At 48.4% G+C, this 11,832-nt stretch overlaps 2 protein-coding genes across 2 annotated transcripts; one reads left to right on the top strand and one right to left on the bottom strand.

The window, feature by feature from the left end:
- Positions 1-1,431: 1,431 nt before the first annotated feature.
- Positions 1,432-2,111, bottom strand: PtA15_14A467 (uncharacterized protein; the record flags this gene model as incomplete). The annotated part of the gene is made up of 4 exons (XM_053163186.1): positions 1,432-1,448; positions 1,523-1,629; positions 1,753-2,030; positions 2,100-2,111. 4 exons carry the CDS (start codon positions 2,109-2,111, stop codon positions 1,432-1,434), a joined length of 414 nt encoding a protein of 137 aa, XP_053027138.1.
- Positions 2,112-7,225: 5,114 nt separating this feature from the next.
- Positions 7,226-9,273, top strand: PtA15_14A466 (uncharacterized protein; the record flags this gene model as incomplete). The annotated part of the gene is made up of 4 exons (XM_053163185.1): positions 7,226-7,484; positions 7,585-7,782; positions 8,893-9,154; positions 9,243-9,273. 4 exons carry the CDS (start codon positions 7,226-7,228, stop codon positions 9,271-9,273), a joined length of 750 nt encoding a protein of 249 aa, XP_053027137.1.
- Between the last annotated feature and the right edge of the window lie 2,559 nt (positions 9,274-11,832).

Below are 11,832 nucleotides of genomic sequence, written 5' to 3'. Positions count from 1 at the left end.
CAAACCGCTACTTTCTGGTGATTAAAATCTCCAGATTTTTCTTGAGCTAGCAGTTAGCGTTAAATGTAATACGCCGGCGCTACAATTTAGTTTAGCGTAGCGGAGCTAAAAAACCCGCTAAATTAGTGTATTACACGCTATCCGTAGCGTAATAGTTGCATTGTTGAGAGGCGGCCGACAGGGCGCAGCCCCAAGGCCTCCGGTGTCCATAACTCCGCCGGCGCACAAGGGGTCAGGGATTCCTGAGAGGGCGTACAACCCCGTGTACGCCATGACAGATCCCCTAGATCTGTCTACAGATAGGATCTGTCAAGCAGGTGACCAACAGGTGACACGCTACAACACCTATGGCCACTACTCCACACTATACTATACATAGCATGGCGGGGGCGGACTATGGTACGCAGAGGGGTTACTCTCTGCCCAAAACTAAGAAATTTCCCGCGTCTCCAGCAACGCCTCGATGACCAGGTTTTTGGCCTCCGAATTCTTGCCTAAGTCCCGCATCCTCCCCTTCCCCCTGCTCAGCTCATCACCCGCACCCAACACCTACATAACAGACCATCACAGGTCTTACAACATACATACATAAACAACCCCCGCACATCACTCCGACTGTAACAACTCACCCCCACCGAGCACCGCCCGCACCATCTCCTCAAACTGAGCCCGGTCATCGCATACCCAAGTATGTAACACTACCACAAAGTTCACTTTCACTCAGCAACTCGGCTCAACTCGGACTAACCAGAACATACACCACACCGCAAAATGTCCAACACTTAAATAGTTACTCATCAACTTGGTCCGACTTGAACTAACCACACCGGTGACTAACCAGAGTTCAACACTCGCTCAACTGTGGCAGATTATGTATATTTTAATTCGTTCAGTTGTACTCTCTACTTAGTCAAATGCAATCATGACCAATAATAATACCGATATGAAATCGTTGATACACATATGAAAACGTTGAGAATGATAAAAGAAAGAAGGGCGAGTAACAAGGGGAAAACAGAGATCAAACAAGACCACAAAGAAAATAATACTAAGATTCTGCAATATCCTCCCAAGCGCCCTGATCAGCCTCCCCAAGCTCTTCGCCATCTTCTGTCTGTACTCCTAAGACCACGTCCTTGGAGACAATGTCAACTACCACCTCTTGCATATTTCTACTTGGTAGTCAAGAAGCTTGATTGTTTAATACAGTAGCTATAAGTTTGGTCCATTCAGACCATTGATCGCGAAGTAGATTGGGCTGGCAACGAGCACACATCCACTTGACGGTATCCGACCACTCAATCATTAGTGTACCATGATCAAACAAACGAGACTGTAATTCCTTATTAATTAGTCGTAATTTCTCGCCTCTTTCGAGGTCGCCAAATTCCAGGTTATCAAGGTGATCCTCACTCAAATTATTGTTGTTCTCTAGAGCCACTCCTCCTCTGGCCAACCCAACAAACAGTGAACAAGCTGTGAGTACCAAGAAATCTAAAGTAGTAAGGGAAAAAAAACATACGAGATCGAATGTATTTGATGTAGTCTGTCATGTGCGTGTACATAGCTACTCCCCAAGACATTGCCCGCGCCAGTTCTTGAGTTATTAAATCCAGCTCTTCGTCCACTCTACCAAGCACAAGGATGCAAGTTATACCTGTGCGCACATCCGGATTGGTTGCCCAGGGTGCTTTCGAATGGTAATAAATACCATCGTTCCAAAACTTGTGGTCGATAGCCATGCTGGCAAACGCCTCGTACGTTAATGGATGATTTTCTGCGTGGGCCACTTGTTCTCTTGGAAACTTGGCCACGTAATGATCAAATTGAGTGTTGTAATGCGCGATGAGTTTGTTGATTGGCCCACGGCGACTTTGGATTGCCTTCTGAATCTTTTCACTCAACTTTGTTCCTAGACGGCGGCCCAATGTTCTGGAGTTGGTGAGTGGCTGGCGTTCGGCCCAGAGTTGCACGGCTTGCACATATAGCGCCGACTTAGCGTCCCACAAGAGCAAGAGGAGTTTCTGTTCCTCTAATAAGAACAAAACTAGGTGAGTGATAAACAAGAGTGGAGATATTGGAGTATGGACTAAGCTTACCGTCAGCGTCATCTGGATGGGGCCTCTTGGTTCGACCTAAGCTCTCGGCGGCGTTCTTCAGTTTTTGAGCCGTCTCTTCCAACTTATCTAGGAGGTCATGAACCTCCTGTGCGCTAGTGAGATAAACAGAAGGATTCTCACACAAGCGAGACCTGTTGCATGAGCCAACAAATAAGATCAGTAGTTTCATTCTATGTATCTACCCAGAAGACTTGCCTCAAGGCATCTAGGGCAGCTTCCTGCTTGTAAACTTCAAGTAACTTTGCTCAATGTTCTTCTTTTTCTTCGGTGTGTGCTTCCTTGAATCGACGTTGTTCTTCCCATTGCGATTTGAAGAACCGCTTGGTGTAATTATTTCCAGTGGTTGAAAAAGGATTCGGGCGGTTTAGAAGCTCAGACAAGAGCGCTTTTACCTCGGCGCGGCGGCGAACTGCAGCTAAGAACTTATTTTTGAGCCAAATCACTATTGGTTGCGTACTTGCGTGTGCGGTGATAGTAACACGAGTCCAGGAAATCAGCTTCATATCTAATTATAATATCAGAAACAAAGGGTACACGGGTACACTGGATATTATAAGTCTGTTCCGCAACACGAGTCGAGGCATCCAGCTTCATATCAAATTATAATACCAGGAACAAAGGGTACACTGGATATTATAAGTCTGATCAGGTTCAGCGGAACATCTTGCCTAGTAGTAAATAATCCACATCCACAAAGGTCATATTTATTTTGTACTTGCAAGTTGGTGGGGAGATAGTAACGTGAATCCAGAACACCAGTTTCATATCAAATATCAGAAACAAAGGGTAACTGGATCAACGGTCTAATTAGTATCAAACATCGGAAAAAATCAGACACTGGACCCACAGTCTGACTAGCCTCACAAGTGACTCCAATTTGTTATTTATAAATAGATCCACTTGCCAACTCTAAAACTCACAAATCTTCCCTTGCCATCCAACTCACTCGACGGTCTATATCTATTATATACATTATTGTTTTGTTTGCATGCGAACTTCAAGAGATTCACTGTTAGGACCGCGGCCGCCCGGCCAGCCGGCCGGACGGTCCTCCCGCCCCGGGAGTAACTATATGGAAGAGCTTTGGCGACGAGCTATGATGGGGGGAGCGGCTCCAAATTCTGAGCGGCGCACGCCTCGGGCCCCCGGCTCTACCCTCCTGGAATCTGCTTGGCTATTGTCCTCCAGTTCCACTCGGTCCAGCCATTCCTTGGCTGATCAAAGCCCCGCTCTGTTCTCATCAGCTTCTATATCGCCAACCAAGTTCCTTTTGAATCCTGGAGCAAAACATTCTGCGACTCCGAAAACATCTTCCTTGGCCGGCATCACTCCGAAAACATCTTCCTTGGCCGGCATCCGATCTTCCTTAGCAACAGGCCAAAAAAGATCGGCTCCTTTATCCACCCCCGAGCTATCATGTAGGTTCTTTCTCTCACCTTCAAGTCGGGTCATTCCATCAAGACTGACAAGAAATTTCTTAATTTTGAATCCTGAAGCAAAACATTCTGCGACTCCGAAAACATCTTCCTTGGCCGGCATCCGATCTTCCTTAGCAACAGGCCAAAAAGGATTGGCTCCTTTATCCACTCCCGAGCTATCATGTAGGTTCTTCCTCTCACCTTCAAGCCGGGTCATTCCATCAAGACTGACAATAAATTTCTTAATTTTATTTTTTAGTTCCCAAATCGCCACCTGCAAGAATGATTCCACCAACGTTTGGGAGCCAGACGGCGAGCAATCACTTGGCACCCCTTGGTCAGCTACGGGTTCCCTCAACTGGCAGCACCACCCAAAAACGAGCCCCTACAAAACGCCAGCTCTTGGGTGCTCGTCCCCCAAAGCGGCGAAATACTTAGGCTAACGACACCCAGCCATTATCGCAGCCTAGCACTACTCAGTCTACCAATACTCCGAGAACTCCTGGACAGCGCTCCCCTTCCAATGCTCAAAATAACTCCTTTTCCAACAACGATTCTGCTCGCCAAGAGACTGCCGACGTAGCCTTTGACGATTCTGGACATGACTCTTCTCCGGAAACTCAGTCTTCCAATCCTCCTCGCGAAAAGACTGCAATCAGAGTCGTTGAAGGGCCAAGTTCTGTCAAGAACAGTAGAATGCGTCTGGACCCAAGCATTGTAGAGACATTGAAGGATCTTGAACTCAATCAGTTGCGCCAAAAGGTTCACACCCACGCGCGATACAAACGTCTCACCGCTGATGATCGCCGTGTTCTCACCGACGCTTACCAGAGATACCAACACGAAGTCCACGTAATCGCTGCGGAAAGACTGCTCAGACTTAATCCAGTATTGAAGCATCTGGGTAACCGAAGTCGTTTCAGAGGGCCAACGATGTACAACAACTTCTGTGAATACAACATTGAAGCTCGAAAATCTTTTTACAACTGTAAGTTCCCACTTAACTCACTCTTTTGGTTATCTCCAATTACAGTCACATCTGATTACTCATCTTACATGTATCCATCCAAATTCCAGACGATCTGAGTGATAAGGAACGAAAGGCTGAATGTGGTCGCCTCTGGGCAAAGCTTGATCAGGCTGCGCAAAAAAAATTTAAAGATATTGATTTCTTGGCGACATTACCAAATCCGTTTGGACGTGGTGATTGTAATGGACTGGACGGCGGGACTTCGGAAGCATCCCGTGAAAAAAACAAGAAGAACCGTTTTTTCCGGCATGCCGAGACCGAACTCTGGAGCCGAAAGACCATACTTGATGTAAGTCCAATTTCCTTATTTTTCATCCAAATCACACTGACATCGATGATTTAGTTGAAGAACCTTGGAGCCTCACACGAGGTGGAGGGATTTCTGATTATGTACAAGCCCAAGGACACAGGAGGCGAAGTCATCAGTGGTGGTAGCTTCATGGGGGAGCAGTTTGTCGATATGTTTTCACACAATAAGAAGACCGACCTCGAGGCCAACTTCCTATTGTTTGCGGAAGGTCAGCAGGTGATTAGAAGAGCTACTGGCAAGCTGGCTCCTGTTACCAAACCCCGGAAGATCCGCAAACGCAAAATTGTTGCCACCAAAACTCCCTGGGATCTTGGTAAGTCGTCTATCCGCACGTCTATCTGCCTTTATTATTGCACTGATATCTTTCATTCTCTTTGATATTGCAGGCAGTAAAAGTGGAAACTACGAAGCCGCTAAGGAGAAGTTAAACTTGGCTATATGTAAGTTTTCTCTCATACCCTTGCTAAAACGCATGTATGGTTCTTACTGAGGGGGGCTTTGATTCAGCCGATGTCACCCATGGCTTGCATAAGCAATGGCCAGGCAAATCCACAGCGCCAACCTTGAAAAAGCTTGGGGTTACACTGCGTATCAAGGAAAACAACCACAAGATTGGCGTGAACCACTTTTGCGGCAAACCCGGTGCGATGAAAAATGAGCAGCTGCAACTGATCCTACGCGCTTTTCACGAGGACTTAGTCTTGCTCACGGGGCCACCTGCTGCTGATGCCCCTGAGACTTTGGGCGCAGATCCCGATGATCCCACCACCCGTAAGGAAGCTGCTGAATCCAATCAAACCAACTCAAACAAAGGCCGGGCGACAAAGGCGAAGGCGAAGAAGGGAGGGAAATCAAACAATGCAACCAAGAAGAAACAAAAGCAAATTATCAACAATTCGGACGAGGATGAAGACGAAGCGGAAGAGGATGACGAGGATGACGAAGACGAAGACGAAGATGAAGACGAAGACGAAGACGAAGATGAAGACGACAACAATGACGACGACGACGAGGAGGAGGAGGAGGAGGAGGAGGATGATGACAATGATGACGACAATGATGGTGATCAGGATGAGGACAACGACAACAACTGACGATGTGCGAAAGATGATGATGAAGATCACAGGCAATGGTGGAAATTCAGAGGGGGAGGGATGGATGATACATTGTACAATACACAGCTCTGTTTGCTCTCACTTTTTTTGTTGTAGTTTATTTCACTTATCCTGATATGATAGTCTTGCTGCCTGGTTGCCCTCTCTGCTCTCACATGACAAGTCCCAATGTTTTTCTTTCTGAATGTTTTTATCTTATTGTGCTTGAAATATACATGCGCATGTATTACAAGAAACACCTGACAAAAGGGGTCAGACAACTTAAGGAAAGGGATCTCGCAGATCAATCACTTTCTAGTTTCAGAGAAAAATTACAATACATAAAGCGAGTAATTTTTATTACAAGATTGCTTGCTAAAAGCGAGTGATCTGAGTAAATGAACAATATGGTCCCTGGTGGGCTGCACCGGGTTGCTTATGATTTGTCGCATGCAGGTGGGTGCTTCAGCTACCGGGACGAGTTAGTATGATTGTTTACAGTATTTATTTACAATACGAGTGAGTACGGCTGGGTGTGTTGAGTGTCCGGGCGGGGAGGTATGGTTTCGGCACCGGAGGTGTGGTTTTGCCTTGGGCGGGGTGAGTTCGGGCGGTGGCTGAGTGTTATGTACTTGGTGGAGTGATGTGCGGGCGTTGGTTATGTATGTATGTTGTAAGACCTGTGATGGTCTGTTATGTAGGTGTTGGGTGCGGGTGATGAGCTGAGCAGGGGGAAGGGGAGGATGCGGGACTTAGGCAAGAATTTGGAGGCCAAAAACCTGGTCATCGAGGCGTTGCTGGAGACGCGGGAAATTTCTTAGTTTTGGGCAGAGAGTAACCCCTCTGCGTACCATAGTCCGCCCCCGCCATGCTATGTATAGTATAGTGCGGAGTAGTGGCCATAGGTGCGCTAGAGGATCCGTCAGGAATTATCCCGCGGCTAACACGACGCACCTTATCTCACGGCCGAGAACTCCAGCTCGTGCTGCGAACGTGCAATCCGGGAGACAGACGGGCAGAAGAAACGAGTCCCAATAAGTAGGCACTCGAGCTAGAGACACAGGAGTTCCTCCGTGCGCCTCAGCTCTTCCGCCATCGCTGTCTCCTCACAGGGAAATTCCTTCATTTTTTTGCTCCAGTCTTTTCCTAGAAGAAAATCCACACAGTCAAAACTCTTTCCCTGCTGAAATCAGCAATATTTACATATACAAAAACAGAGCTACAGTCTTTTTGTTACAAACTCCAAAGCTAGAATGTCTGATATACATGACCTGACCGACTCCGTCCAAAGCCTAGGGCCCAGCGGAACTGCACCAGCAGAGAAGACCGCAACAGTCAGTTTCCCCCACGCTAATCCGCCAGGAGCCATCCCAGGCAGGAAAGCGAAGTCACGACTATTGTTAGCAGCGGAGAAGGCAGCAGCTAAAGGCGCCCAACCGGGAGGGTCAGAAGAGGAAGACAACAGCAAAGAACCTCAGATCATGAGTATGCTTCGAACGGCAAAGGGCACAGGTGAGATTAGACCCCTGAATGTAGAGCCTAACCCAAAGCAGACAGAAAACATCCTGAACCAAACATATTTCTTCATTCCGATCAAAAACCGCCCCAACAGCCGAAGAACCAGACGCCAAAGTGAAACTCTTGAAGATGGCGCTAGAAGCTCAGATGGCAGGAGATGCGGCCAAAGCAGATAAGATCTTGAACGCTCTACCGGGGATTGTCAAAGAGGATCAACCAAAGCAAGCCCCCTTAACCATGGTGAAGCACGCGGAGAAAGAGAAGGGAAGTGCAGAACCGGTGAAAGAAAACGGTATCGTGTTGTTCCAAACCAAAGTCAATATGTTCCTAGGCCGAGGACTTCCTCCGTTTTTTGACAGATATATGAAGGAGCTAAAAGGCAAGCAAAGTCCCTTCACCAATATAAGAATAGAAATCGGAAAGAGAAGAAGGTAGAACTAACGTTTACTCAAATAGGTCCTTTACTGTTGACCATATTCAACAAAGGCTGGCAGGACGCCGCAATACTGTATACAACAGAAAAGAAGCCCAGGTCGGAAAGCTCGTCAGGAGAACGAGACCAGTATACCGGTTTCAAATACCCGAGCGAGTGGGAGCAAACGTTCGGTGACTGGACCATAAACCATCGTGGTTTCTATGAGTCATTAGCAGAAACAACGGTGGGTAGTTATGTTACCGATAACGGTAACGTAACGGTAACGTAACGGTTTTTAAGCCGTTATCATTACAGTTACTCGTAACGGTGGTGCGCTACGTTATTGCGCCATTGTTTGGACCATTTTTTTCTGCTTGTTACGTTATCCAGGCCCGCGGCGCGCCAGATAATGAGCTGACTGCAGCGCCAAAACGGCCCTTGAGGGCTTGTTATCGCGTTATCCAAGCGATAACGTAGCGTAACAGCGTCAGAAAAAGACCTGTTACGCTATCCATATGCCACGCAGACGGCCCGTTACTCGTAACGTAAAGGGGTGCAGCGGATAACGCAGGTAGTTACGTTACGAAAATAGCGCGGATAACGCAACGTAACGTAACTACCCACTGCTGGCAGAAATCTACAGGTACCCAACGGTAGCGGGGTGGCTCCTCGAACACAAAGCCAACGCCGACAGGATCCACCTGAAAGACGGGTATATGGCAGCGTTAAGGTACGACATCCACCTCCGCACCAACGCTTTCGCCCACAGAGTAACGGTCAACGGAGTGGAAGGTTTCCCGGACATATCAGTGTTCCGGTCCAACATGGCTCAAGAGGCGTACACCGACGCCCGCCGATTCGACGAGTTGGGTTTCAAAGACAACCCATACGCCCCAGGAGGCCCAAGGGATGGAATAGACCCAATCACAGGCATGCCAAAGACGAGACACCGGGAACACGTTATATCCAACCCGGTGTTCAACCCAGGCTACCAACCTCAGGGCATGCCGTACCAAGGCCCGCCGGCGATGGTCCACCAGTTCAACTTCCCCGGACAAAGCCATCTAGGCCCGCCACAGTTTGCACCGGCCAACCAGTGGACCCAACCGCGACCCCCAAGGCAGCGAGGGCAAGGCAGAAACGGCTACCGAGGGAAGCGTTTCAACCCCCAATACCACAAGCAGCGCATGGCGAACCAGCAGAGCTACCCGGGGAACGGGCAAATGGTCATTAGAGACCAAGCTACTAGGTGAGGTTTAAAACAAACTCCCTCTTTTAGCAGAACAAGGAAGACGCTAACAATAAGGGAACCGTGCATTTCACCCCTGTCGAAACAGCCACCAACCCAGTCAAGCACCCCCAAAGTAGGGCAGAACCGGCTTCTTTTTCCCCTGTCCCTCACCCCCCCCCCCTCTTGCATATGTCGTGTCTTTTTGTTTCTTCCTCTGCTGTGTCGAGACCGTCCCGTCAACCGCATCAGCATTTGCCCCTCTTTCCCTCTCCAAGCCATACTGGCTCACGTCTGTCATGAATTTGAGATCAGACGTTGACATATGTTGTTTCCTTTTTCTTATTTGAACTTGCCGATTGCTCGATACAAATGAAATAAAGCCCGTTTCTAGAAATAAACACCAGGGAGTGCCAAACTGAGTCAAGCATCTGCAAGAGAGGTCCGGAAAACTGGCCGACAAGAGTAAAATGCGAAATGAATATCCCACTCTGGGAGTCAGCGCTAAAAAAGGCGAACCTATGGGCAGAATATCAAGACGTGATAGTCAGCTTCCAAGAAGGCTTCGACCAAGGCATCCCTAAACACCAAGTAGGTAGCCTCCCACACTACACACCACCCAATCACTCGTCAGCCTGGCTAGCAAAGGATAAGATCCAAGAGTCAATACAGAAAGAGATCGCCGCGAGCCGGATGTTTGGCCCTTACAAACCCGAAGAAGTGAACGCAGTGTTCCCGTTCTTCCGGACAAGCCCGCTAGGCGCAGTAACAAACGGGGACGGATCTTTCCAACCTATAAACAACCTCTCATTCCCACGCAACGACCCGCTTGTACCGTTGGTAAATTCCTTCGTAGACACCGATGATTTCGCGACAACATGGGATGATTTCGCCCAAGTATCCAAGTTTTTCAGGAAGATCGAACAGCCCGTCCTACTAGCCCTCTTTGACTGGGAAAAGGCTTACCGCCAAATCCCAACGTCACCAGGCCAATGGCCATACTTAATGATTAAGGATTTCAATGACAAGATCATCCTAGACACCAGGATAACGTTTGGTGGCGTCGCCGGCTGTGGATCTTTCGGGAGGCCAACAGACGCGTGGAAGAACCTAATGAAACATGAATTCAACATACTAGAGGTTTTCCGCTGGGTGGACGATAACTTGTTCATCAAGACACACCAGTCGTCAGTCTCTATGACAGACATTGTTGCACGCTCAACCGAATTAGGAGTAAAGACAAACAAAACCAAGTTCTCCCATTTCCAAACCAAGCAGAAATTCATTGGCTTCCTGTGGAACGGCGAAGAGAAAACAGTGCGCCTACCAGAGAAAAAGCTTAAGGAGCAAATCAAACAGATTGAAGAGTTCTTGCAGCCGAACCACCAAGCCTCTTTGAACCAAGTCAAAATCTTAGCGGGACACCTAAACCACGTGTCCATGCTCCTTCCCCAGCTGTGGTGCTATCTCTGCTCAATCTACCGGTGGCTGAAGAACTGGCAACACAAGAAGGCCACCCGTTTCACCCCACAAGATGCGCAGGAAGACCTCCATTTCTGGTTAGACACGCTGATGTCTTTCACCAACACACGGATAGTAGCCAACCCCGAACCAACAGAAATAAACTGGGTAGGGGACGCGTCCTTGTCATACGGAATAGGCCTTCTGATAGGAACTAAGTGGTCCCGCCTCAAAGTAATAGAGGGCTGGAGTCAAGCATTGACACCAAAAAGAACAATTGCCTGGCTCGAGACGGTAGCAATACGGATTGGTTTGCTCATGCTCAAAAAGTTGAGCGTCCGCCAAGGGAAAACCTTGGTAGTGTGGACCAACAATACCACGACGGAATGCCTCGTCCACAACCGGAAGTCAAACAACAAATGGGTGAACGAGGAGTGGAAGCGCATTCAGTTCCTGCTGGTAGACTTAGAGCTAGATCTGGTAGCGAAGAGAGTAACCTTGGGAGAGAACAAGGCAGACGCGTTGTCACGAGGAGACTTGTCTGGACACTTGGCAGCTGATTTTGTTCCCATCATCCTACCGGAGGACCTGAACATCTGGCTCACGGAACAAGGCCCCTGATCCGTTTTTTATTTCCCTCTAAGAAACTGTCTTTCCGCTTTCCAAAAGCTACCGCAATCCACATATCCTTTCTAGAAGTCTTTGGTTACTCATGTCAAAAGAGGTCTCCCCCGCTCTTCTTTGTTCACTCATGCCAATAGGGTCTCCCCCGGTTTTAAAATCTCCTGCAAATAGCAATGTCCAAATAAGAAGTGCCATTATCTCGAGTGTCACTCTCCAATCCCGGAGGCCCAGGGACAAGTCTCCCCGCCAAAGGTGCAAGAAGTTAGTCGAGCCACAACCAGGAGGCCAAGTAGACTAATTTTGGTGAGGTTTTTGACTGAGAGGCCAGGAATAGACCCGCGACAGGCAAAGGGGGGGAAGAGACCAAAGAGGTCAACCCCACCTGTCGCGCGTCACAACCATGAGAATGTCTCGTGTAGAGACGACGCGCGAGTGCACTCTCTCTCACTCAACACCACACCGACACACAGTCCTGGTATTAACCTCTGACAACCCGTACGATGCCAAACAGCAGATGGTCAGCTTTCACATCAAACGGCGTTCTACAACTCGACCCACCAGCCCTGAACCGACAATTCCTCAGAAGTTTCAGCCCGAATACAGTCAACAGCTAC

This window comes from Puccinia triticina, chromosome 14A (assembly GCF_026914185.1).
Source record: "Puccinia triticina chromosome 14A, complete sequence".
In the NCBI taxonomy this organism is placed as follows: domain Eukaryota; kingdom Fungi; phylum Basidiomycota; class Pucciniomycetes; order Pucciniales; family Pucciniaceae; genus Puccinia; species Puccinia triticina.
This window is presented reverse-complemented; position numbering and strand designations above follow the sequence as displayed.